Below are 27,875 nucleotides of genomic sequence, written 5' to 3'. Positions count from 1 at the left end.
ACCTACAAAACCACAGAGGCGGTCCAGGACCAGTTAGTTCACAAACAAGCACTTCAAGAGAGTGTCGCAGCTCAGGATGACCAGGTAGTACAGCACAGTCCAACAGTGAGTATTTTTACATGTGATCCGCATGTATCTTGAGCATTTCTGAAAGATGTCCAACAAAAACTCCCTAAGTTTCATGAAAGTCCTTTCTCTTAAGTTTGGTGAGATAATCTTATACTAAGAAACATCCTGTAAACTATTGGCAGTACAATGCATATAGTGCCAGCAATGTGGGACCACTACTGCTAAAACCAAAGGAAGATTTGGAGAGAATGTTATATAATAAAAGTGAAGGACCTGACTAAGAGCTCCTTGAGAACCTAGAACACTTACAGATCGATGTCTACAGAAAACACTTCTAGAGATTAAAAAAAAAATTCCCCCTAGATACTGGGAAATACATACTTGTCAATTATCAAAGTTATGGCCTAATCTTACATTTAAGTCACATTTTTCAAAAAGCTGCTCAAAATCCCATGCTTTAGTGATACTTGTAAATAATTCAAGGCATTGTACTGTGGTATTCCTCATTGGCACTTAGAACACAAATGAAGGATGTCTTGATAAACTAAGTATCTTCCTATTTGAAATGTGCAGAGACATAATTTACTAAGTTGGTTACAGTCAACAAGTAGGGACTGAATTTTATTCTTCAATGAGAATTACAGAGCATGAGAACCAAACGATCTCAATGTCCCTAAAAAGGAAATTGATGCCCTTTTATTCTACCTGAGTTAAAACAACGATGAATCTCATCAGAGTTCATGGGAATCGCAATAAATAACTACTAAGCCAGACTTAAGATCAATGCGATGAACACACCAAGATCATATACAATTAATTAGTGCTACAGTTTGGTTTTAAATCTTTAAAACTTCAAAACACACCTTTTTATTTACTTTAGCAGACAAAATAACTTACTTATAAAAGTAACATCATTTACAGAACTCTAATACATTTTTTTCAAAATTTAAAAATAAACAATAGCACTATCTTGCATTCTGATTTTACAGGGAAATAAAGCTTTTTGGCACATAATGGTCTATCAAAAATGGAAAGCTGAATCAGTTTGCTTTGCTTTTCACAACAGAAATAAGCATTTATACTTATTAGCATTGGTAGATCAACTTAATGACAAGAAAAGTTTGCTGGAAAACAGAATCATTGGAAAAATAGGATCTGGTGCCACCTACTGAGTGGCACTAGCAATGTGACCTTGGGTATTAGCCATCAAGTTAGGTAACACGCTGTAATTTTAGCTACATGCAACTGTACCCCTGTGGTCAAGGCTTAAAAGCTACATGCAAAAATGGAAACGACTGCTGTATTAGGAATGAGGCTTGATGGATGTTTTTTTTTTTTCTTTAAATGCCACCCGACCTTTTAAAGGAAAGGAAACCAAGGAGGTAGTTAAAAATGATTACTGAACACGAGGAATACTGAAGAGAGGAAGACTTTGGCAAATTAAGTAAACGGAAAGTTCCATGATCAAGAGCGACTTAGGTAGGGTCTCTTACTCATGGAGAGACTGGTGGAAGGCAGTTATGTCCTTGGGTATTTATGGTAGATCAGAATTAAGGACTTAACTTTTTTACCCTGCTATTTACATAAAAAGCTGGTTTATTTGAAAAAATTATCAACCCAGACTGCCAATAAAGTGGCACTTAGGAACTATTGATATGATAATTGACACCCATACTGACCATCTGGAGGAACAAAAAACCCTGGAGGGTTTTTTTGATTAGCAAAGTTATTTTTTGTTTGGTTGAATTTACTCAAATAGACCCCCTCAATACCAACAATGCTGAGAGCATTCCATAAGAGTTGGGGCACAATCCTAAGTCTTGGAAAGGTAGACTTCCTAGAACATTTTCATGGACTGGCAAGTTTTTTTATTATTATTATTATTATCATTACTTTGGTAGTAGCTTTTGAGAATGTTACCTTCATGTAAGGCCAGGGCGCCCTGAGTACTAAGAGCATGCCTAAGACAGGTCTGTGGTTCTCCTTTCCTTCATAACATGTCTCACAGTCCATAATTTGTTTCTCAGCTGTCCACCAAGAGGGCAGGGGCCTTGTCTATTCTGTTTGTTACCATATAACCAGCACTTAATTATGTCTGGCACATGTACGTGCTCAAAAAATGTCAGTTGGGTGAGTGAATGAATAAATGAATACATCTCATACAATACAACCAACCTAAGGGGAAGAGGGGAAAAGAGGAAAAAAACCCTCACAAAAGTGAAGACGACAGTGATGGACAGAAGAGAGATGAGCATCAGTTCCATCAACTGGGGGTAGACTTGATGCCAAAAAAAAATTGCCATCATTCAACAACTGGTGATACCTGTTTGGAGATTCAAAATACCTGAAAGATTTTAAATGAAAGTTAATATTAAAACAAAGTGTTCTCTGGAAGATTCATTTGTAAACAAGTTAATGAAAACCCTGTTACTACATCAAGATGTTAATAGGAGCCTAGCGTTGGGATGTTTCAAGATGAAGTGGACTCTGCTGAATACACCAGGTGAACGTCTAGAGGCCCATAGAGGGAGCGTAGCACACTGATGACTTTTTCTTGAATGGTGTCAACTTGCTCAGAAGGACAATAATCATCCAGACTTGACCTGGAACCAAGCAGAGAAAGAGAAAGGAAAAGAAAAATACACATAAATAGGATGAGATCATACCGTGCAGTGAGGAAAAGCCTGCATGTGTTGACTTCAATGTAAATTAGAAATGAAGCTGTGTTGAATTTTGGTATAATAACTGTTGAAAGCTACTAAACATTTACTCTATGTCAGGCGCATTACATGAATTATGTTCTTTAATCTTCTCAGCAACTCTCTGAAATAGGTACATTTACCATCCCTTTAAAGGAGTCTGAAACAGAGAAAGATTAACCTGCACAGGCCACATACTAGTAAGTGTTGGTGATGGGATTCAGAACCATACAGCATGTCTTCAAAGCCTCAGTGCTTAATACTAGACTGTTGTTTCCCTGAAAAGGAGATGTTGCTTGGGAACACTGGGGCTAATTATATTAGTGACTGGGCATCATGTTTCACATTCTTTTATTATGTGTACACTCAGGCTAGAAATTATGAGGGTAGAGGCATTCCAACCGATAAAAGGGTTCTGCTTCTATAAACAATTTGCTAACCACACAAGCGTACAATATCAACCAAAATGAAATGTGTGGATGTGCTGGTGTTGGGATTGGTCTCCTAGGTAGTATTAAGAGAAGAGAGCAAAGTGCGATGGGGCAGGAATCTGCATTTTGGGTCTTTCTAGAATCACCAACTGTAATTTGAGTGGCACCAGCCAGTAACAATGTCGCTGATAATTTTAGCCAGATTAGTATCTAAAATGATTTTATCAGTGTCTCCTGGTTCTGAACTGGGGTGAGGAAATCCATTGGAAATCCCACTGGATTGGAAAATGGCATAGAAATCTTTATAGGAGGAAATGGAACTAGTTATCTAGCCTACTCCTTATCACAAGTATTTTAGACCTGAAGAAACAATCTGTAAGACTTCAGATGAACTCATTTCAGTCTATGGTGATTAGTTTATTTTTGAGGCTTGATGTAAACAATTTTAAATTATTAAATACTGTCTAACATACACATATGGATAAAGGCCTACTTTAAGAAAGCAGGATATGTAAAAGTTTAATTTATTAGCCTTAAAAAATAAGGGGCATTTCAACGCTTTCACAAAGATTTCTGGCTTCTTTAAAACAGTATTAGATTAGCTCTTGATGGGAGCTACCCACAAGAGGGAGTTTTGGAAATCTGCAGGTACATTTTTGATTGTCACAATGACAACTAGGGGACCAGGGAAGAGGGCAGGGCTGCTAGAGTGCTTGCAATATGCAGGATAGTCCTGCAATGTGAATATGAATTGTCCTGTGTCCTGTACAGTCTCCAAGGTCCACGGAGCACTTACGTAAGTGAAAAACCTGTTGTTAATTTTTTGAGCCTAGAATTTAATACTCTTCTACATATGAACAAAGTATTTTTGAAAATGGATTAAACTAAATTTTCCAGGAAAGCAAATACTCTGTGAATTGAGGGAAGAGTGGACTGTAAGTTCAGAACTTTACCAAGAGGTTCTTGTGACTAGACTAACCATGTTGCCATGGGAGTGCTGTTCATGGTATTTGGGCAATACGACACACTGGATCTGTTGGCATTTTTAACAACTGCATTTAGTGACTCTTTGTAAAGATGCCAGTTTGGTGTGGCATTTTAATATATATTACTCTATTATCAATTACTTTCATTTCTCCTTTATGTTATGATTTTTTGGTGTGTAGATATATGAATATATCTTTAAATTATGTGTATAGGTAGGTTACTGCTATAAACTAAATGTTTGTGTGCCCCCAAAATTACTATGTTGAAACCTAATCCCCAGTGTGATTATATTTGGAGGTGGAGGTCTTTGGAAGGTGATTAGGTCATGAGGATGGAGTCCTCATGAATGAGATTAATGCCTTTATTAAAGAGGCCCTAGAGAGCATCTTCACCCCTTCGTTTTATGTGAGGTTACAGGGAGAAGATGGCTGTCTATGAACCAGGGAGCAGGTCCTCACCAGACACTCAATCTGCTGGTGCCTTCATCTTGGACTTTCCAGCCTACAGGTCTGTGAGAAATAAATTCCCGTTGTTTATAAGCCACCCAGTCTAAGATATTTTTGTTATTGCAGCCTGAATGGATTAAGACAATGATATCATCTACATATTATAAATGCTATCTAAATATATTTAAACTATGTGTATATAGACTAGATTATCTATGAATTTCATTCAGGATGGTAAAAGAATTCTCAAAATATTTCTCATAAAATATGTAATATTACTTGCCTGAGCATTTAAAGTACTTATTTTAGAAACTCACAGTTACATACAAAATGAGTCCAAAGATTAACATAGAAAAGAAATTTTTATTAAATTGTTGTAACTATTCAGCACATTAGTACATTCAAATTTAAAACATGGTAGCAGCTAAATAATCATCTGTAGGACACAGAAATGGGAATTCTTATGTCCAACTGAATAATATCACCAACTTCAAAGACAAGATTAACAGGAGTTGCATGTTGTTTGCCAACCATCACTAATAGGAAAGAGAAAATATAACACCTGAATTTCAAGCTGAGTAGGTAAAAAATTAGTAGGTAAGAACTACTGCATTAGTGATCATTAGACTCATCTATGGAGATGAATTAATTTCCCACTGCCGTTGTAACAAATTACTACAAACTTAGTGACTTAAAGCAAAACAAATTTATTACCTTACAGTTGTGTTGGAGCTCAGAAGTCCTAAAATAAAGGTGCTGTCAGGGCTGTATTTCTTCTCTAAGCTCTAGGGAAGAATCTGTTTCCTTGTCTTTCTGGCTTCTAGAGGCTGCATGAATTCCTTAGCTCAAAGCCCCATCCTCCATCTTCAAAGCCAGCAGTCTAGCATCTTCCAATCTCTCTGATTCTGACCTTCCTGCCTTTCTCTTATAATAACCCCTGTGATTACACTGGGCTCACCCGGGTAATCCAGGATAATCTCCTCAATTTCAAGCTCCTTGAGTTAACCAGATATGCAAAGTCCCTTCTGGCATATAAGGCAACATATTCACAGGCTCTGGAGATAAGGATGTGGACATATTTGGTGAGCCATTATTCAAGCTACCACACTTACCTTGCAATTGTCACTACAGTAGGTTTTGGCAAATTTTTTAGAACGTAATACACAGATTGAATAAGATATTCAATTTCTTGTTCTGTGCTGATATGGTGAGGAAGTTCTGAATAATCACAGGTTAGACCAGCCTGGTGAACCTGAAAATAAGACAATTAAAAATTACATGGTAATGTTGCTGTTTTCAGAAGATTCTTTAACCATTTATGGCCTTGCTGACAAATTTTTAATATTTTTGTGGATTAGGATTGTTTCTTCCTTAATAGTTTCCATGCCATAGCAGTTATTTATACTTTGAAGTTTTGGAAGAACTGGCCTGTACACCAGTTTGGGCCTGATGCCTTTTCTAGGAATAATTCTTTATTTTATGATTGTGGATTCATTCAGTTTCTGTCTTTACTTCAGTCTATTTTAATAATTTACATTTTCTAGCAAATTGTCCATTTCACCTGGACTCTAAAAGCTAATATAAATTGGTACATAGTATTCTCACCTTACTTTTCTTTCAACAAATTATTTTATTTACTTTTTAAATACATGTAATGAGTACTACATTTAAAGCTTCAAGACGATACAAGGGGAAGACTTCCTCCTACCTTACTGAACCTACTGTTTTGAGTTTCTTGTGTACGCTTCATGTATAACCATATATACTGATATTGTATACATGTGTTGTAAATGTAAATGACTGGTGTTCCAGTCGTAGCGCTAAACTAAATGTGTCTAAGAGCTAGAAATGGCCCACAGGCTGACATTTTGCAGCCTCTGCTTTAAAGTTCTGAAAACTGGAATTCAAATATATTGTAGTTTTGCCTAGGGTACATAAGTGCAAAGTATGGAAACAAACACTAATCTACTGTATTATTGGAGGCTCTGGATACACATCAAAGATTTAACTGGCAATGATCAGTCAATGCACTAAAAACAGACTCTGCATGTTCTTTTCTACTAAAATGATCAAAACACCTAGTGTTCTAACCCTGCAGCTATGGGCACATTATATTTGATTACATAATTTGCTACCAAGCCTATGCCATCCTTTTTCTCAATGAACAATATACAAAACCACACCCCCTCCACCACCAGAAAATTCAGATGCAATGTGATGACTAAAGTAGACCTGCATGAAGACACATTCAACAATATCACATGAGCTCAAAGCAGTTTTAAACCCTAAATGTCTTCTCACTGTCATTCTTAGTAATTGTCATTAAAAAAAAGGGTGAGTCTTGAGTTATCTCTGATTTAACCAAAATATTTTTTTGCTGGTATTTTTTATTCTTACAAAGTTAGCATTAAATAAATACATAAACTTCAGTTCAAATAAAGTGGTTTGATTATATTCCACAAATAAATAAAACATTACAGCAAAACCACAATTTATTAAAGTAAAAGAAACACCAGAAGTAAAAGAAGCAGAAGACCTGGAGGTCTCAGCTCTGGCACAAAATTTGAGAAGAGGCACCCGAGCTTCAAATGGGAAAATTTATGCTTAAATACTACAAAATGATATAAAAATAAAAGAAATTATCATGAAAGGCGTCCTCTTTTGACAAAGCATTCAGATTGCTGTTGGCAAACAAACTTATACAGCTAATACAGTTAAGATGTGCTGGCCACAATGGCTTCTATTGTCCTTCTATTTGGTTTTTACATTCAGAAAAGTTTTCAGAGAGAGAGGAAAGAAAGAAGGGGGAAGGGAGTATAAAAATGAATCAGTAAAGAATGAGCAAATGTAGAAATTTTCTTTTCTAAAAGAAATCTTTTCTCTGGCATGGAGAGATCTGACCATAGGCAAAATTAATAAATCCACAGTACTTTTGCTTCATACATAAAATTGGCAAAAGCGTGTTTTTCCTGGAAAACTTTTCCAGTGTTCTGGCTTCTAAAAAGTATGTATTTCTTTCACTTCTTTTTTTTTTAAATCCACTCACACTTTACAGGAACACAAATAAAAGTGAATCACTTTAACAAAGAGCACATTCTTCTAGCCAGAAAAATGCCTTTCTTACAGGGTCATTTTATACTTCAATGTAAGTATTTACCATTTCATAGTCCGGCGCTTCCATCCGTTTTTTCAAACTTTGTACCAGTGGAACTAGTGATTCCATTCTGGAAAAAAGCATCCCTCAATTAAACATCACATCACCTCAACTAAAATTATAGTAGCAAGTGAAATTTACCATTAACAATATGTTTCATATGATTCTTGGGAAATTAAGGTTGTTCAAATATCATCTTAAAATATTAAGAAACAAAGGTTCCCTGTTTTCTTTTCTTTTTTTAAAATTTATTTAATTAATTTATTTTTGGCTGCATTGGGTCTTTGTTGCTGTGCACAGCCTCTCTCTAGTTGCGGCGAGCGGGGGCTACTCTTTGTTGCGGTGCGCGAGCTTCTCATTGCTGTGGCTTCTCTTGTTGCGGAGCACGGGCTCTAGATGCGTGGGCTTCAGTAGTTGTGGCACGCGGGCTCAGTAGTTGTGGCTCGCAGGCTCTGGAGCACAGGGTCAGCAGTTGTGGTGCACAGGCTTAGTTGCTCTGCCGCATGGGGGATCTTCCCATACCAGGGAACGAACCCATGTCCCCTGCATTGGCAGGTGGATTCTTGACCACTGCGCCACCAGGGAAGCCCCTCCCTGCTGTCTTCTTACTTAAAAGATTACTGATTGTGTTAAAGATTAAAAATTGGCATTCAAGAAACTGAGGTTTTCCTCTTCGTTAAAAATGGAAGTTCTACTGTGACTTTAAAAATTATTTTGATCAGCAAGAAAACTAAGTGCCTTTAGCACCCTGTGATGAAAAAAGATAGTTTCCCAAAAGTTAAAAAAAAAAAAAAATTAAGGACATATTTATTGACATATACACTTATAACTGGAAAAGTTTTATACTGCCTGATATAATAACAATGGTGCTATTAAGTTATTTAATATAGATGGAACTCTTTGGAAGCCCTGATTAATTAGTGTTTCTAGTATTTTAATGCCACCTCTACCAATACCCACTCATCTGCTGGGAGGGAAAAAATAAAGACAAAAGAAAGGCATGGAGGCCTGTCTACCCACTCACCCTATTACTTCTCCCTTTTTATTAACAACACTTTCTGGGCTTCTGGACCCTAATCACCCACCTCTTCTATTTCCTTAGGAATAGTGAAGACTCCTTCATGCTGAGGGTCTGACCCTTTAGGGGCATGGTAAGTTTGGGGAGACATTTCTTGCTGTCTGACTCACTTTTCCTTTGTGCTATTCTTTTTTCCCTCCAATTCCAGTCACAGTTTAAACCCACCACTGTTGTAGCCTTGTTGTTTCTTCAAGGCTGTGACAGAACTGCCTGCAGGTGGTGAAGAGCTAAGTGTGCTCAGTAGGCAGGTGGGTTTCAGTGGAAGGTGGCTAGATTCAGGATTCTAAAGTTGTCAGGCTATTTTGTTTTGTTTCATTTAATTTTAAACTTGGCTTGAGACTTCACAAAATCACAAAATAGTAGGTACTCTTCAATATTCCTGGGAAGAATCATGTTCTGTGACTTATTTCTATATCTCCATCTTCCATCATTTCAAAAAGGAGGGAATCATTTTTAGATCTAGTGCCCTATACTGAAGAGGAAAAGCATTAACTTATGTTAAAGTGCCTGATCAGTATTTACTGATACGATTAATACCACTATGGTTTATTCTTCCATACCACTGTTTTCCTTAGTGACAATAAAGTTTTACAATACTTATATTTCAGGGATGTTTCTGAACATTTTATTTTTAAGTGAAAATTGCACTGAATATTTTAAATAGGTAACACACATAGCAAAAGAAGATACTAATTTTTAAAAAAATATTTATTTATTTATTTGGTTGCACCAGGTCTTAGCTGCGGCAGGTGGGCTCCTTAGTTGCGGCTCGCGGGTTCCTTAGTTGCAGCTCACTGACTCCTTAGTTGTGGCATGCAAACTCTTGGCTGCGGCATGCATGTCGGATCTAGTTCCCTGACCAGGGATCGAACCCGGGTTCCCTGCATTGGGAGTGCAGAGTCTTAACCACTGCGCCACCAGGGAAGTCCCAAGAAGATACTAATTTTTAAAAAGCAATTTATCTAGCAAATTTAGCAATATATCTAGGATTAAATACAGTAGAGTTGGAGAAAAAAAAAATTTGAGGGTCTTACCCAGGATTTGAAGCCCATTTCTGTACAGTTTCTTCATCATCACCATCACACAAATCAGCAAAAGCAGCTTCTAAATCTTCTAATTGATGAATTCGAGTATCAACACAATCTACCAAATCTTCCTTTAAACACATTGAAAAGCTGAGATTATATAGTTACTCTTCCAAAAAAACAAGTGAAATCCCATTACAATGAAAATTTGATTCAATTAGTTAAAACATAATTTTTCAAGTACTAACCATGGGCTTCCCCAAGAAACACACACCAAGATTTTGGACAGTTGTATGCGAGTACTCCAACATCATGTAAGATATTATTAGATATGTGATAAATAGACAAACACAAAAGAGACAAATGGAGGATACCTCTGTCAGGTTGGTACCAGGCTTTTTAAATTGGTACAGCTCTTGTAAGATTTTGTACTCCTCCTGGAAAACAAAACAAAAAATCCATATACTAGAAAAAAGATTAATTTTTCAATGATATGCTTTAAATAAAAAATGGCTGCGATACAAGAACATCTTAGATAATCATTTAAAGGTTAGTCAGGGAAAATCAGGGAATATGTATAATTCATATTTCATTGTAAATATTATCACTTCTTTAGGGTAACTCTATCCATCTGGGCATGACAAGAATGTGTAAAAATTAGCTATGGAAGAAGACTTAATGGCTAACAGGTAATGAGATGAAAATATTTCTAATAATATTCTACTCCATAAATGGATACATCCTAGGACCTGAACAGATTTTCGCTATTTATGGGAAATACACATATCTTAGTAACAACAATAACAAAACTCTCCACGTTCACTTTGCAGCCCTTTCCCGAGCCACAGAAGAGAGCTCTGGAGCACAAAGGCAATCCCGGAGGCAGACGCAATGGAAGGATTTTGCAGGAGAATGTCTCCCCTTATTCAGCACAGCCAGGCAGCCCCACTACAGGCAGGTATATCTGGCCCCAATAATCCTATTTAGGAGCATTGTCAGGAAAGGGTTACACACAAGACCTAAAATTCCTTAAGCACAATGCTGTGTACTATCCTCATCCTAACAATCCTGTGAGCTGGGTATGATTATTATTTTGATTTTATACTTGAAGAAACTGTGGGTCTGAAAGGTTAAGTAACTTTCCCAAGATCATACAGCTAATAAGCAGAAGTAACAAACAGAACTTAACGCTTTCTGACTTCTGAACACGTTTTTTTAAAAAATAGCTATTAAACTATAAGGTATAATCCATGCTCTTTTCAAAAAGTTCTACAGAACCAAAGGATATAAAGGAAACAATATCCCCACTTTCTCAGGTTTCCTTATAGCACAGGAAAAGGAATAACTGTCATTATGTTTCTTATATAACCTTTTAGAAATTCCCATTACAAGTATTTGGTGAGTATATTTGTAGGATAAATTCATAAAGTCAGGTTTTTTAGCTTCCAGGTATGCCCATTCTCATGTTTTCTAAATATTTCTAAGGTCATTTCATAATTCTGAACGCTGGTAGTTATAGTCACTGGTCCATATACAATAGCAGGAAAGAAGCAGAGGGCAATTTTTCCCCCTTATTGCAAGCTGGGAGAGCACTCTAGTTCCCCCATTCTTGCTCCAGATTACACTACAGTTGACCCTTGAACAACATGGTTTTGAACTACACAAGTCCACTTACACATGGATATTTTTCTGTATATTGGAAATGTTTTTGCAGATCTGCAACAATTTGAAAAAATTTGCAGGCCAACTGTATAGCCTAGAAATACTGAAAAAATTAAGAACAAGTTAAGTATGTCATGAATGCATAAAATGTAGAAAGATACTAACCTATCCTTACATAGGCACAAGATGAATGATATTACTATAAAATTAATAATGGGTTAGTTTTCCTACTGTTTTACAACTTTGCTTTCAAAGAATCACATTACTGTACAGTATGCCCCTCTCTCTCCTAATTGGAGAAACTGCATATCATCTTATCACATAAGTGGTTTTTAAAAAAATATAACAATGTTTCCAATACTGTACTATGAATATGACTGTAATACGGTATGCCATAAAATTTGTATAACGATTCATTCATTAGCATACAGGCTAGGCTACCGTGAAGCAATCATGTCAATTACACTAGGCTACCGTAAAGCAATCACATTGCTGCTTCCTCATTATCAATGCATGAATCGTTATAACTGTAAATAAATATGACTTTGTCACGTTATGTTTTCATTTTTGATATCTAGTGCTAGATACGTATAACAGTATAACAGTGTTTGTATCATATGAGACAATACTGATGTAGGTTCATCTTATTAACATGATATAAACTTATGGTATTGATAAATACAGTACAGTACTGTCAATGTATTTTCCTTATGATGTCCTCAACATTTTCCTTTCTCTAGCTTACTTTATTATAAGAATACAGTATATAATACATATAACATACCAAGTATGTGTTAATTTACTGTTTACATTATCAGTAAGGCTTCTGGTCAACAGCAGGCTATTAGTAGTTAAATTTTGGAGGAGTCAAAAGTTATACCTGGATTTTTGACTACACAGGGAATCGGCACCCCTAACCTCTGTGTTGTTCAAGGGTCAACTGTACATTCTCCAATTTCACCTATTTTTAATCAGTACCTATTAAAGATCTTTGATAATTTAGATAAATCACAATGGCTTCCAATATGCACACAGAACAAGGAGTGTAAAGTGCAACATCATTGTCATGAATCAAATACTGAACTTAGGTAGACAAAAGACAGTTAATTTGAATCCCCAAAAGAACCAATCTGGAACAACCTCCCATATGTTAAGGTAAGCAGTTATATGTGCTCATAAAATGCACCTGGGAATGCTCACTTGGATCATGAATTTACCAGTTTCTTAAAGGCACACATAGTTCTACCTCAGATTTGTGCATACTAATAGTGTCTGGTGATTTGCATTTAAGATCTGATGAGGTACCTGAAGGATCACAGGACTGAATCATTAGCTACAAATCATACATGTGTAATCAGGCACCTCAATGTTCAGTGAAAAATTTGTCACATGGGATTGTATATACATAGAATATCTCTGGAAAGATATACCAAGAAACTAGCCATGGTATTTGTTTCTAAGAAACTGGGGGAATGGAGAAGGAGTAAGAGAGTGACATATACCCTTCTTAACGTATACACCTTTTTGTGCTACAGCTGACCCTTAAACATCATGGGTTTGAACTACGTGGGTCCATATGTGGCGTTTTTCAGTGAATATACACTACAGTTCTACACAATCCACGGCTGGGTCAATCTTCAGATGTGGAACTGTGGATACCAAGTGCCCAGTACAAAGTTATACGCACATTTTTGACTGTGCGGAGGGCTGGTGCCCCAACCTCCATGTTGTTCAAGGGTCAACTGTATATGATTTTATTTTTTTCAACCACCTGTTTACACACTACCCCAACTAATAAATGCAAAATAATGAACACTATCTAGAGCAGGGATTAGCAACCTATGGCCTACAATCTGTTTTTGTATATCCCTCCAGTGGGTATACAAAAATTGAATAGTATTGACAATTTTAAAGGGTATAAAAACAACAAAGAGGAATATGTGACAGAGACCACATGGGGTCCCCCACAAAGTGATTACTATCTGGCTGTCTGCTGAAAGTTTCCTGATCCCTGATCTACAGAAATGTCATACAATTCTCCCGAGCCATGTTTTAAAAATACCACATTTGGGACTTCCCTGGCGGTCCAGTAGTTGGGACTTCACTTTCCAATGCAGGGGCAAGGGTTCAATCCCTGGTGGGGGAGCTAAGATCCCGCATGCCTCGTGGCCAAAAAACCAAAATAGAAGCAATACTGTAACAAATTCAATAAAGACTTCAAAAATGGTCCACATCAAAAAAAAAAAAATACCCCATTTACCTGAGTGAACATTTCTTTGAAGGGATTCTTGACTGAAAAAAAATCTAAGTCAATATCTAAAACAAATGCATCCCCTTTCTCCAAAATTTCCAGGATTTCTCCAGTGCTGACTGAAGTGTGGCATTCTTGGCTTTCAGAAGAACATGAACATGATGGTTGTAGACAAGTTTGGTCTCTTCTCTGTGTCACTGAGTCATTTTCCAGTCCTTCTGAACAAGATTCACCATTAGTAGAGGCAGTGTTCTCTGCGTCCTCCAGTGCTAGCTTTGGCTTCTTAGCAGAAGACACTGCGTCATTTTCTTCTTGATTGTTACAGAGTTTATAAGGTTTCACCATAATTACATCCAATTGTAAAGGTTTTTGGTTCTCTAGCTGGTCTTCAGTTACATAAAGACCATCACTTAGAAAGTAATGATCTGTACTTGTAACCCTGGATCAGAGGAAAAAAATATTTTAAAGACGAAAGGACAAATTAGCTGACATTTCATATAGAATTTCAGAAATACAAGAAAGGACATATTTGACAAAAACTGAGAGCTGTCTCTAATATTTGTACTTCCTGTTCTTCTAAGGAAATAGGGTTCCCCAAATTTTTAGCTGGGCACACAACTGTCCAAAGTAAAGACCATATTTCACAGTCTATCTTGCAGCTAGGTGTGGTCATTTGACTAAATTCTGGTCAAAAGCCGTGAGTGGAAGAGAAGAGTACAGAGCCTCGCCCTCCCCTCCCCATCGACTGGCATGTGAACAAGGTGGTGGCAAGCCCCACTTGGACTCTGAGGACAAAGGCGATACTCTAGAGATGGGGGAGCAACAAGACAGAAGACACTGGCGTTCTCCAAACTGTAGGGCGGTCACATTGGCCCTGGACTGCGTGTGGTCAACTCTAACATGAGAAAGAAATAAATGGTCCTGTTTAGCCAGTGCTTTGGATCTCTCTCATACCAGCTGGAACTTTACCCAAAAAAATCACTTAAGAGAAAAATTATATCTGGAAATAATTTATAATAATAATAATAGAAGCTCCTTCTGACATATTTCAAAGCTTCATTAAATTTTATATAACTATAACATTTTAATATGAAAAGCAACTTAAAAAAATCTTGTGCATGTGCAGAATGCATTTCACAAGTTGTAGATTTCTGATTTTAGACATATCAGCATGTTCTTAGCTTTTCAACTATATTACGCCTTGGTAAATACTTTGAACAGCAAAACCAAATGCTTCTTCCAGAGGTAGGATCTACCCAATTAAAATAATGGTTAACATTTATTTCCCATCCACCCTCCTCTAGCATATACAGCCTTAAGTTTAAAAAGATACAATTTTCTAAGAAAAGATTAATGACAATAAAACTAATGTCCAAGATTATTAAAAACTGTACCATCCTAAGAAAGACAAAGGCTGTATCCCCCCAATCTAAATCTGTATTCTTCTTTAATAAGGAACATTTTACTTTGTTCACATCCGTACAAACACATACATACATCTCAGACTGCATACCTATATGTGTGTCTTTTCCATAAATTTTTACTTGCAGGATTAACTAAAATCATGAGATAATAAAAATCTTCCTAATATTGTTATTACACATTGAGTATCAAATGTCTGTTTCAGATTGCTCAAAATTAATTTGATTTTGCAGAAACCTGTTACAGGTTAAATTAGGCCTACTCACCAAAGTACTTAATAAAAACCCTACCACTCTTTCATATAAACCAGTATTATGTATAATATTTGTATGTGGAGCCCTATTTATTTGTTATTATATCCTCAATAAATACAATTTTTATGTATACACAGAAAAGTTACTTGTCCAATTGATAAGAACATACAACAAAAGTTAATTGTATCATTAAAGATAAATCAGAAATAAAAAGTATCATTTTCAGTGAGATAGACTGTATTTCATTTTCAGTGTATTACCATTTCATCCCACTATCCTTCAGGTTCTAGAAAGTCATGATTCCACTGCTTAAAACATTCATCCCATAACAAGAGAATTTAGAAAGCCAAGAACATTCTGATACTTCTAAAGATATTACAGTATCACAAGCTACATAAAACATTGGTTAAATAGCTTATACACCAAAAATAATTGCATATGTAACTCAAGTCAGAGAATGCTGCTATTTAATTTAGATTAGGTAATTATCTAGAGCTCACCATATTAATAAAATTAAAACCCCAAATCTACTTTTCAGCCACTGAATTTATAAAAAAACCAAAGTGAGATAATTTTGCTTTTTCACTGCAAATTGTTAAATTCAGCAGACAAAAGTTACATTGGAAGGAAAAAATAAAATGTTATCATTAAATATATAAATCTATAAGGTACTTCAATGATTTAATGGAGTTAGTCATCAATGGAGCCAGGTTTCCAGAGGAGGAAGATCATGTTATTCAAAAACCAACTTGACTAGCAACAAAATACAAATGATGTGCGAAAAAGATCAAGAGACTTGCAAATTTGTTCCTGGTGTTTCGAGAACTCTTTTTGGAAGAGTTGAGGGCTAATCTGACTCCATTTTTGTGTAGAGATACTTATACGTTATTACAGGGATCTAAAATCAGATAGAAGAAGTATTCAATCCCTTTCATACTCATAAATATGAGGAAATTACCTGATTGTTGTGGTCGAAGTGTCTTTGCCTACTAAAAAATGATGTCTGCCCTCTCTGATTTGCTGAGCCCATGTGGGATGAAGCCATATTACATGGGAAAAATGGCCAGCATAAACTGCAGGTATAATCCAATTCTCGATACTTAATTCTCTGGAAAGAAATAGAGAGGAAGCATGAAAACTGTTAGTAAGTAGGTTTTTCCAAATGTAATTTCATTCAGAACAATATTTTAAGACAGTAGGTCTCCAAGTGGGGTCCAAGGACCCTTGCAGGGGTTCCTGAGACCTTTTCAGTGTAACTAGTTCAAAACAATTTTTCTAAGAACACCAAGGCACTATTCCCCTTTTTCACTGTATTGACATTTACACTGACAGTACAACGCAATGGTGGTTGATGTCCTAAGATTAATCAAGGCAAAGGCACCAAACTCTACTAGTAGTCACTATATTCATCACTACCAAGCACCAGTGTCCCACACCCCCATCCAGTTTCACGTGAGAAAGTCTTTCATAATTTTATTAAACTTCGATCCTGAATATACGTTTTAAAATAACCTGTGTGGGGCTTCCCTGGTGGCACAGTGGTTGAGAATCTGCCTGCCAATGCAGGGGACACGGGTTCGAGCCCTGGTCTGGGAAGATCCCACATGCTGCAGAGCGACTAAGCCCGTGAGCCACAACTATTGAGCCTGCGCGTCTGGAGCCTGTGCTCCGCAACAAGAGAGGCCGCGATAGTGAGAGGCCCGTGCACCACGATGAAGAGTGGCCCCTGCTCGCTGCAACTAGAGAAAGCCCTCGCACAGAAACGAAGATCCAACACAGCCAAAAATAAATAAATAAATTAATTAATTAATAAAAAAAGAAAAAAAAAGTGATATGAACCTTAAAAAAAAAAAAAAAAAAACCTGTGTGGCAAGATGGGAAGTGCACAGCAAGCACTTCTGCTACGTATTTTGAAGTACAACGGTTGTCTCAAGGAAAAGCACTTATAATTGAATTGCAAGCTGAACACCATTTTTCTTGAAAGGAAGACTGACTCATAAACCATAGCTGTTCAGACTTGAACCTGAATTGCTGGATTCTACATTCCAACTAAGCTTTAAGAAATGACCACTTGTCAAGTTTTGGTATAGTATTAAAGAATATTCACAATTATCTGAAAAGGCTGTGAAAATACTCTTCATATACCTCCACCAAAACAACATATGGTAACGGACTGAATGCAGAATCTGAGAATCCAGCTGTCTTCTATAAAGGCAAATATTAAAGAGATCTGTAAAATTTAAACATTGTTACTCTTCTAAGTTTTTTTTGCTTTAGAAAATATATTTGTTTTTCATAAAAATATCTTATGCTAACATATAAAGTCCTATTATTTTGAAATGAATTAATATCTTAAACATTTCTCAGTTTTAATTTCAAATATGGTATATATCAATAAATATAACTCACATTAAAAAAAACTCAAGAATTTTTAAGGGTGTACAGCAATCCTGAGATTAAAAAAGTTTAAAAACTATTATTCTATGACTAACTGTACAGTTGTCATACCTGCTTCATAATTCTTTTTAACTTCTAAAATATAAAATCTCTAAATATAAAAGAGAGTAAGGACAATGGTAGAGCTACCACATTTCTTTAGAAATTAGTGCTCTGAGTTTTAGTTTTAGTCAACTAAAAGAAATGTAGTAGGCTAAAATTAATTCACACAAGCATCTATATTTTAATTTTAATTTTATATTATAACAGGAAAATTACTGCTATGTAACTTTTCATTTTATACGAGTAGGCTACATTGTAACAAATGCATAAGTAAAGAGACAGTGACAGGATTTCAGGGAACTATATCACTGAAGAGAGGTCAGTAAGTCACTATTTAGAGATACACTAGGTATGTCTTTCCTGAAGAACGGACTACAAATTACCAATTTCACATCATCTCTATGATTCTGTATAACTGAAAGTCAATAGGATTTGTGACCTGAAAAGAAACAAATTGGGAGGTTGCAGGGACTCAATACTGGAAGAAAGAATACACAAACTAAAGATGCATTGCTTATACAATTATTGAACTATGTGCTCAAGACACATTTTCTTGTGCCTCCGTAACCAGACTTTTAAAGGAGTAAAGAAGAGAGAACTGGCTTAGGTAATTTCTAAAGTCTCCGACTTCTAAAATTCTAATTCTAAAGCAGCGGTTGGCAAACATTGGCTGGGCCACCTGTTTTTGAAAATAAAGTTTTATCGGAACACAGCCACTGACACTTGTTTACGTAGTGTTTACAGCTGCTTTCACACCACAAGGGCAAAAATAAGTAGTTGCAACAGAGACCATATGGCCAGCAAGCCTAAAATATTTACTATCTGGTTTGTTAAGAAAAAGTTTGGCCATACTTGTTCTAAATAAAATAAAAAAGGCAAAAAAAAGCAAAACTCATGAGCTTAGCAAAGACTATTTCTCTTAATTGCTTATCATCTACTGCAAATTGTATTTCAGGTACATAAGAGATCATTAACAAAAATCACATTTTACCCGAAAAGTGTTTCCTTATCAAATACAGTGTCAGCTGGCATATTCACAGGAATAAGGAGGTCTGGATGTGAATCAAAATGCACAAAACTTATGTTACTTGCAGGAAGATGCTTTGAGCCAATGGCCCGGTATATAAAGGGCAGAACCTGTAAAAGACACATAGATGCACACATTTAGAATTGGAACTGAAATCATGACCATACACTCAACTGCAGACTGAAAAACAATGCTAAACATAACTGCACATAATCTGAAGCACACCAAGTTGTTAAAAAGAAGGGAAATATGAAATTTGTTCCTTGCACATGGTTTAGACGGTCATCTCAAGCTTTATTTTTTCCTCAGAACTTCCAAGCTACACCTCCAAAGGCTTTAATGGGCATCTCTCGCCACCATGTTGCCTCCACTTCAAACACAAAGATAATGTGGGGAAACAGACAGGACTGGTACTCAGGAAAAAACTGCTGGTTAATACCCTCTCTGGCATTAAAGATGTGTTCAAGCTACCTGGGTCTCTGGGTCTTTTCCACACCTTTAGGATGGTGGTGCAGGGCTGTGTCGTCTGTAAGGCTCTTTGTCCTGTTACAGTCTCTAGAGTTCTAAGTTTAAGACTGAATTTGAAAGCACCACCTAACCCATGCTTGCTCTCTCAGACCCATACACACCATCTCTAGGTCCTGAGAGACCCAACTTCCTTCCTATTTATTCTCTTTACTTTATTCATCCACAAATCTGGAATCACCCTCTTCCTCTTTCATAGCCAGAGCATTCCCAAGGCATATGAATGCTATTAAAAAAAAAAAAAGTCTTAGATCATGGGACTGTCTCGTAGGCTTCCAGAAATCTAGATTAGGGCACCATTTTAGCTATTCCAAAGTAGCACTACCTCAAAAACAGAAAATATCTTTAGTGTCTATAAACTCGGGGCACCCTGTTAAAAGATTTACGCACACACTACGCACACAATAATACTAACGGCCCTATGAGTGCTACTTTGTACCCATTCACAGATGACAGTCCACATTCTTAACAAAAGCCTCCCAGCTACATAGCAGGAACGTGTAGGGAGGCCGGGACACAGTAGGAAGCCTGCGTTAATGCGCAGGTTTAGGACTCGGGGCTCTGCAGTTACACTGTCCGCGTTCGACTCCCGATGCCACCAGAGCCTCGAGGGTTAGAGGAGTTGCCCGACTCGTAGTAAGCGCCCCATAAACGTCAGCGCCTATTCTTCCAAGCTAACCGTTCTGGTGTTTTCCCCACAGCAATGCAACTCGTGTGGATAACTAATGCTGGTTATCTCTCTGGCCTCCGATGCCCAGGCTCCGCCGTCTCCTTGGTCCTCGCGCGATTCTGCCCCAGGCCCGGCAGCCGCCCTCTCACCTCCTGATGATCCTCCACCACCCACACCGGGAGTTCATGGTAGCGCCGGAGCCGGGCGCACTCTCCCGTGAACTCGCTCATGTTTTCGCTCCCGGCAGCGTCCCAGCGAGCTGCACTCCCAGACGCCGGAGCCGCCGCCCCACCTCCTCCCATGAGAGGAAACGCGCGCTCACCCGGTTGTGGTTCTGGATTGGAGGATGTAGGGGGCAGGGGGCGGGCGCCGGAGGGGTCGACGAGAACGATTGGCTTAAATGTTCATCGTTCTTATTGATGCACCAATCACCGCGCACAAGACCCTGCGGCGAGGCCAAGAGCTTTCCCTGTTGTGGTTTGGCTTTCGCAGGTTTGCTTTTTAATTCTCTCGGTTTCCTGTTCCGGAGGCGCTGGCGGCGCTAAGGTCTTGGCGGCTGCAATGTAAGTGTGGCTTTACTCTAACGGCGACCTCGCGGCCTGAGAGCCTTTTGTAGGTAAAAGGGGCAGCTTGCGGGTGTTGGAAGAGGGAGTGTTTCCAAGTGTCCTGATTTCAACGGGGCTGGAGGCTGGGGCTGGGGCGAGAGGCGCCTGGGAATTAGGATCGGGCAGCCGCTCTTCGGATCTGCAGCGAAGGGCGAAAAAGCGACCTTAGGCCCGGATTCTGCGAATAAATAGAAGTGGAAAATGAGATGTTTCTTTCATTGTGGAGCGCGTGCGGTGGTCCAGCCCTGGGGCCGCCCGGATCTCGGAGGGGAGTGAGACCGTAAGCTTACCTCGTGGGGCGCACGATCTGGCGGGAGATGTGAAGAGGGAGACACGTAATTTCGGATCAGCCAGCCGAAGATGACCGGCCTGGGGATTCAGCTGGGGGAAAGAGAGTGTTAATAGAAATGTAGTCACACTTTGCAACTTTTTCTACATAGACTGATGTTCCTGGACGTGTTAACTATGCAAAACAGCTCCCTCAGTTTCCCTGCTTCCAAACAGCAACTTAGGAGTAGGCACACGCAGAAAATAATTACTTTTCCAGTTGCAGTGAGTTCCTTGACTTTTGACTTTTGTCGCACCCTAACACAGCCTGACTATGCCTTTAATAGGTCAGTTTCATAATCAGTGTTTTCAGATATTCTGTCTCTAGAAACATCCATGAGGATCTAATGGTGAGTCTTCAACAGCAGTCTGAACACACAGTACAGGAGTGTTGGTGATCCTGACTGTTGCCCACCTCTAGATTCAGTACATTCCTTTGTGTTCCCCAGGACCCTATGCGTACCTCTTTTCTTGTGTTTATAGCATTATATTATTTTTTTAAAATTGTATTTGTGGATTCTGGGCTTCATGAGTCCTGTGGGCTCTGTGTCTTACTCATCTTTGAGTGCTTAGGACCTGTGACAGTGCCCCACATGTATAGGCCCCTTAAATGATGCATGAATCAGTGAAAAGACCTGCTTTTTGTCTGGTTTTGGTAATGCCAATCTGTTGCGGATATATGCAGCAGGGAAATGTACAGTAGCAACATAGAAACATATATCACTGGTGAGACAGTAAACATTTATTGACCACCTACTGTGTGCAGGACGCTCTGCCAGGGGCTGTGAAGGATACAGAAATGTTTGTGAATCAACCCGTTTCATCAAGGAGCTAATAATCTAGTGGAGGAGTTAGACATGCGCACACATGACTGTAATATGAGGCAGTCTCTGGTAAGTGCTGTAAAGGAAGTAAGTACAGACTAAGAGCAACGGACGTCTAGAGGGAATGGGATTACTTCCTGAAGGGAACCAGGAAAGGCAGCACAGAAGAGGTGGCGTTTGGCCTGGTTGGTGGGTAGAAGAAATTCAACGGGCAAATTCATAGGGTAGGGGATTTTAGAAGCGCAGGAGCAAAGAACAAGCGGGGTGATAGTACTTTGTATGTTAGGCAACTGGGAAAATCTGGGGTGATAGGCACTTCATGGGGAGGTTAATGGAGAATTAGCCGGGAAGAAGTTGGGACCAGATTGCAGAGGGCCTTAAATGCCAAGCATGTGGTTTCAACTCGATTCTGTGGGCCCTGAGTAGCCTGTGGTGGCAAGATGGGCTGTCTAGGTCCTAGGTCTATCCTGAGGGCCTTGAACTGAATAATAATCATTAATCAGATATTATTTGGTGTCTACTTTTTATTAAGCACAGTGATTGATACAGCTAAATAATCTGAAACTATTTTCATGAGCCATTTGAAAATCTACCTTAAGCTTATTGGTAAAGCTTTTAGTTAGAACGAAGATGCTTCTACATTAAAGCTTTTTGCAGTTAATATTTATTTGGGTTTTTTAAACATTTTGCTGAAGTCTAAGTATTTGGAAAGCTGTTCCTGTTTGCAACATTCTTCAGTGGAAAGAGCTGAGAATGAGAATCAAGGGAAATTGTTGTGTTGACAAGATTATAGTTAAGTTTGAATTTGAATGCTGGTCTCATTGTGAAGTAAACTGGAGTGTGGAGTGGGAGAGCAGAAATGATTTTTTTCTCCCAGTCTCTTAGCAAATTGGAGATAGAATATGCCTAAGTTTCCAGTCTTTTAAGCTACTGATTATTTTGAGTCAGCAAGACAAGTATTAAGGACATCTAAAAAGTTAGCTGTAAACTTTAATTCAGTTCAGCATGCTCTTAATTTTGTTAGTATGCTAACTGCACTGGAAGATGCAAAATCAGTGTTAAGATAATTGTAGAAATGTTTTCTAGCATTAGCAGTTTGGGAATCATTTTTATGTCTATTTATTCTTTCTGTCTTCTAGAGCTTATATTCTCTGTGGAAGATGTGACGTATCCAGATAATACTTCACCATGCAAGGCAGTACATGGTGAGTGGTATGGCAGTGATGGCAGCCGTTTTGGGAGAACAGGGAGGAGCAAACACTGGCACTGGGCCACTGAGGGTGGGGAGGGTTTAGGTATGTGAGGAGAGGGGCAGTGTGTCATGTGGGCCATGTACATGGCCTGCCCTGATGGCCCTGGCAGTTCTGAGGTGCCGGCAGACATTAAAGGTGGGATGAGGTCATGAGTTGGTGGCCTGTAATCATTGTACGACCTGCCAAGAAGAAGCACAGAGTGTGTGAGGGCAGGGAACCTAACAAAACCCTTGGGGTGGTGGCAGTGGCTGTAGAAAGGCCTGCAAGGGTGTTATTGTAGTAGCCAGGCAGGAGACGATGGTGTGAAATGGATGCACTCAAGGAGTATTTATGAAGCAGAAATGATCGGCATTTGAAAATAAATTTTTTTTTTTAATTTAATTTTATTTTATTTTTTTGGCTGCATTAGGTGTTCGCTGCTGCACGCGGGCTTTCTCTAGTTGTGGTGAGCGGAGGGCTACTCTTTGTTGCGGTGCGCGGGCTTCTCATTGTGGTGGCCTCTCTTGTTGCGGAACACGGGCTCTAGGCACACGGGCTTCAGTAGTTGTGGCAGTGGGCTCAGTATTTGTGGCTCATGGGCTCTAGAGCGCAGGCTCAGTAGTTGTGGCGCACGGGCTTAGTTGCTCCGTGGCATGTGGGATCTTCCCGGACCAGGGCTCGAACCCATGTCCCCTGCACTGGCAGGCGGATTCTTAACCACTGTGCCACCAGGGAAGCCCTGAAAATAAATTTTTAACTAGAGGGGATAAGGGAGAAGTTGTCAGGTAACCCCTGGTATATGACTTGAGGACCAATAAATGGTCTCATCTATTGAGACAGGAAACACTAAAAAAGGAGCAGGTGGCGGTGTCTTGAAGGGGAAGATCATGAATTCCTTTTAGGATGTGTTAGGTTGAATTTGCGAGTCTGTGCTGAGTGGGGGGGAAAGTGTAGACAGGAAGATGCTGGTGCAGATGTAGAGACGTGGGGTGTGTGGACGGGATGACATGGTGAGGTCAAGATTTGGGGGAAACTTGAGCAAGGACGTGATAGCAGATGGTTGAACACTGGGATGTGACTTTGTCATGCTGGAGGTGGAGCGGCTTTAGGGAGTGACAAGGACCAGGGACTGAGCATGGCGGCGGATTGGGTGGCCGGGACTGGGGAAGAGGAGTTTATTGGCCATGACGAGGTTCAGCTATTACAGAGAACTCAGTATTAGATGGGTGGAATATTGCAGTGGCCTAAGGGATGGTCAGGCATTTGTAAAACCCTGTTTATATAGTGAGTTTTTCTTTTATCTTTTTCTTTCCTCCAACAAAGTCATAGAATGTCATTCCACCCAGGACGAGGGTGTCCCCGAGGGCGAGGAGGACATGGATCCAGACCCTCAGCACCAGCCTTCAGGCCCCAAAATCTGAGACTGCTTCACCCTCAGCAGCCTCCTGTGCAATACCAATACGAACCTCCGAGCGCCCCTTCCACCACGTTCTCCAACGCTCCAGCTCCCAATTTTCTGCCTCCACGGCCAGACTTTGTGCCCTTCCCTCCACCCATGCCTCCATCAGCACAAGGTCCCCTTCCCCCCTGCCCGATCCGGCCCCCCTTCCCCAGCCACCAGATGAGGCCCCCCTTCCCCGTGCCTCCCTGTTTTCCTCCCATGCCACCTCCGATGCCCTGTCCCAATAACCCCCCAGTCCCTGGAGCACCTCCTGGACAGGGCACTTTCCCCTTCATGATGCCCCCTCCATCCATGCCCCACCCCCCGCCCCCTCCCGTAGTGCCTCAGCAGGTCAATTACCAGTACCCTCCGGGATACTCGCACCACAGTTTCCCACCTCCCAATTTTAATAGCTTCCAGAACAACCTCAGTTCCTTCTCACCCAGTGCTAATAATAGCAGTAGCCCTCATTTTAGGCACCTCCCTCCATACTCACTCCCAAAGGCTCCCAGTGAGAGGAGGTCCCCGGAGAGGCTCAAGCACTACGATGATCACAGGCACCGGGATCACAGTCACGGGAGGGGCGAGAGGCATCGTTCCCTGGATCGGCGGGAGCGAGGCCGAAGTCCTGACAGGAGAAGGCAGGACAGCCGCTACAGATCCGATTACGACCGGGGGAGGACGCCGTCCCGCCACAGGAGCTATGAGCGGAGCAGGTAAAGCACATGTGTGTTTTTTAATGAAGTGCAGAGGCCTTGACACAGGCCATTTCTGTTGATCAACAGCCAAACCTGTTGATCAACAACCAAAAAGGTCCAGCTGTGCATTTCGGTTTATAAAAGGAAAAGCATCCCAAAATTATCAACATAGATTCATTTCAATGAATGTAAGCCAGTTACTCTGCATAATACAGTTTACATTTTAATGATGATCAATAAAAGATATTGTAGTTGTTTGTGTGGATGTTGTATTTAATTATGTTCAGTATGATCATCATATCAGGTTACAGCACTTGAGTTCTTTTGGGATTGTTGATCTGCGTATGTTATCAGTCAGGAATCAAAGTAGTTAACAAGCAGAACTTGCTTTCTGATGTTTAGGGTAAGTGGAAGTTTATCATATATTGTTGCTTTCTTGCTCTGTTTCTTTATAAAATGAAATAATACACATTATCAAAGTTACAGTTTTCAAAAGAGCTTTTAATTTGATTTTGTTGCATTGAAACATATTCATACTAAAGAAAGTTGCATTTAAAACATACTATTCCATTCCAGATTACATTTCTTTTTTTTTTTTCAAAAGACCAAATATCTATATATACAAGAGAATAAGGTTTCCAGCAGACACTCATAGATGGGCATCTAGAAGTGCTCTGAAGTTATATACAAATTCTATGTGTATGTATGTTTTTCTATAAGTAAATCAGTTGCTTACAGCAGATTCTTAAGAGATGGTGTGAGTCTGTCACCCCAAAAATCTAAGAACCATTGGTTTAGATGGAAAAATAAAAATGCACAGATATCGATTGTACTAATATTTATTTGTACCATCAGTGAACTCTTTATATTGATGAAGATTTGAGGTTTTCCAGCTGTCAAGCTGGTAACAGTGCTGCTCTTTCTGTCTGCTGTGGTGTGTTTACCTTCATTGTCTTGTGGAACTTCTGTGCTGAAAAGTTTGAGGTCCCCAGAGCGGTCACTCCGTTACTTGGGTTTGTGGAGAGCTGGTCTTGGCTCCTGTGGAATCAGTGTGCTTCTCAGTTCCCATGTTGTTCTCATGGCTGGGGGCTTGATTCTGACTGAACATTTTGCCAGTAAACGGTAGCAGTCATTCTCAGTCCCGAAGAGAGTGACCAGTGCTCGGAAGGTTTGGAAGGAAAATGCTCTATTGCTTCTCCCTGACGCCCAGTGGAAGGTGGAAGGAACATGTTTCTTGCAGAGGTGACTGATTCTGGTGGGCCAAAGCTGACAGAGTCGGTAGACTTTTAAAAGTCTTTTCAGCACGACTTACTGTTCCTGGTCAATTTTGTTCTTAATTCTGTGATGGACTAGTTGGCAGAGGCCTGTGATGGTTTATTTTACAGTTTTATGGTGAAAATCTAAATCAGAAAGAATCTGTTAATAGTTTTCTTCAGACAAAGTGATTATTAATAAACCTGTCTCTGGGGAAACATTTTGCTGCAAACTTCAGCATTCTAGGTGGCTTTTTTTTTCCCGTTTTGGGGGTGCTGTAGTTTTTAGGGCTCTGCTGTAAAATCCTGAATTCTTCCATCCAGGCTTAAGCTTGGAGTTAATGTGTTTGTTTGAAGAAACACAGATGTCCTGTAAACTGAGGATGTCTATCAGTAAGTGAAATCAAGTGCCAAAGGAATTACCCTTAATCTCCATTATTCTAAACCGCAACCCCTTTACCATGAAGGACCTTAGGCAGTTAGCTCATCTTTCTAAATGGCCTTTATTTACTTTGGAGTTGTTTTATAATGTTGTACTTGGGATATTTGCTCAGGAGCTGCCTTAGTGTCACAGCCACATTAAAATCAGCTCCTTTTGGGGTCTTAGTAGCGTGTCAGTCATCTGTCTTATATGGAATGCTTCTGTGAAACAAACATGGGGCACCTGAAGTCCTAGTATAACTTCTAGAAGTATATTGGAGAAAACCAAAAGTTCACAAATTTGTGCATTAGGTTGTGTTAAGTTTATGCAAATTCTTTAGTCTGTCTTCTGGCTACTTCTCCCCTTGCTTCTTGGGGTAAGTTAATCTGTCCTTTTTCAAATTTCATTTTCCCTCTTTTTCTCCTCCGAAATCTGGTTGAATAATAATTACAAGATCCTTTTAGGGCAAACCATTTCTAGAGGAAGTTTGTGAAGAAGTGGATGTATGCATTTGCTATCGTGAAAGATCAGGGTTCCTCCGGGGAGTGGGAAAAGAAGCAGCGGCAGATGCAACCAGTAAGGAGCAGTGCAGTGGCTTCCCACAAATGAGTAGTGTTATAGCACAGTAATCCCCATAGCTGTCGTGTTGAGTACAATGTGTAGTCATCAGAGAGCTAGTATTATGTATCTAATACTATGCTTCCAAACAGGGAAAAGTTTTTGGAAAAACAACCCGAGCATTGTTTTTCTTGCTTTAAATGGCTTTATCATATAGTGTTACTGTGACTTATGTCCATACTGGTCTTTTCAGTTCATAGCCACTCAGAGGTAGTAATCATCATCAGAAATGCCACTCTTGAATGCAAAATTCTATC

The 27,875-nt window shown here is 39.2% G+C and overlaps 2 protein-coding genes across 11 annotated transcripts in view; one reads left to right on the top strand and one right to left on the bottom strand.

Annotated features, from left to right (window-relative positions):
* Positions 1–886: 886 nt before the first annotated feature.
* On the bottom strand, positions 887–20,517 carry C3H5orf22 (chromosome 3 C5orf22 homolog). 2 transcript variants are annotated; one of them, XM_036849130.1, is made up of 9 exons: positions 20,349–20,517; positions 18,969–19,114; positions 16,437–16,586; positions 13,812–14,241; positions 10,264–10,326; positions 9,899–10,020; positions 7,790–7,856; positions 5,745–5,884; positions 887–2,672 (listed from the first exon to the last, which is right to left on the bottom strand). In XM_036849130.1, the coding sequence occupies exons 1-9, from the start codon at positions 20,499–20,501 to the stop codon at positions 2,540–2,542; spliced, it is 1,404 nt and encodes a 467-aa protein (XP_036705025.1). In that variant the 5' UTR covers positions 20,502–20,517; the 3' UTR covers positions 887–2,539. The 2 variants fall into 2 exon arrangements, with proteins under 2 accessions (XP_036705025.1, XP_036705026.1); XM_036849131.1 differs by lacking the exon at positions 887–2,672 and adding an exon at positions 4,976–5,168 and having other exon boundaries at positions 20,349–20,498.
* A 117-nt stretch (positions 20,518–20,634) lies between these two features.
* DROSHA (drosha ribonuclease III) overlaps positions 20,635–27,875 on the top strand; it is a 121,122-nt gene continuing 113,881 nt past the window's right edge. For 3 of the 9 annotated variants that reach the window (XM_036847170.1, XM_036847167.1, XM_036847168.1), the window contains exons 1-4: positions 20,678–20,762; positions 21,898–22,024; positions 23,095–23,160; positions 24,511–25,344. In XM_036847170.1, coding sequence (XP_036703065.1) covers positions 23,144–23,160; positions 24,511–25,344 — 851 coding nt within the window. In that variant the 5' untranslated portion in view covers positions 20,678–20,762; positions 21,898–22,024; positions 23,095–23,143. Of the gene's footprint in view, positions 20,816–20,876; positions 21,085–21,897; positions 22,025–23,094; positions 23,161–23,617; positions 23,654–24,510; positions 25,345–27,875 lie in introns of those variants that run through there. The other 6 variants (XM_036847166.1, XM_036847169.1, XM_036847162.1 and 3 more) reach the window with 6 other exon arrangements.

Source organism: Balaenoptera musculus, chromosome 3 (assembly GCF_009873245.2).
Source record: "Balaenoptera musculus isolate JJ_BM4_2016_0621 chromosome 3, mBalMus1.pri.v3, whole genome shotgun sequence".
In the NCBI taxonomy this organism is placed as follows: Eukaryota; Metazoa; Chordata; class Mammalia; order Artiodactyla; family Balaenopteridae; genus Balaenoptera; species Balaenoptera musculus.
The sequence above is the reverse complement of the archived record's forward strand: the minus strand, read 5'-3'. Positions and strand labels throughout refer to the sequence as shown.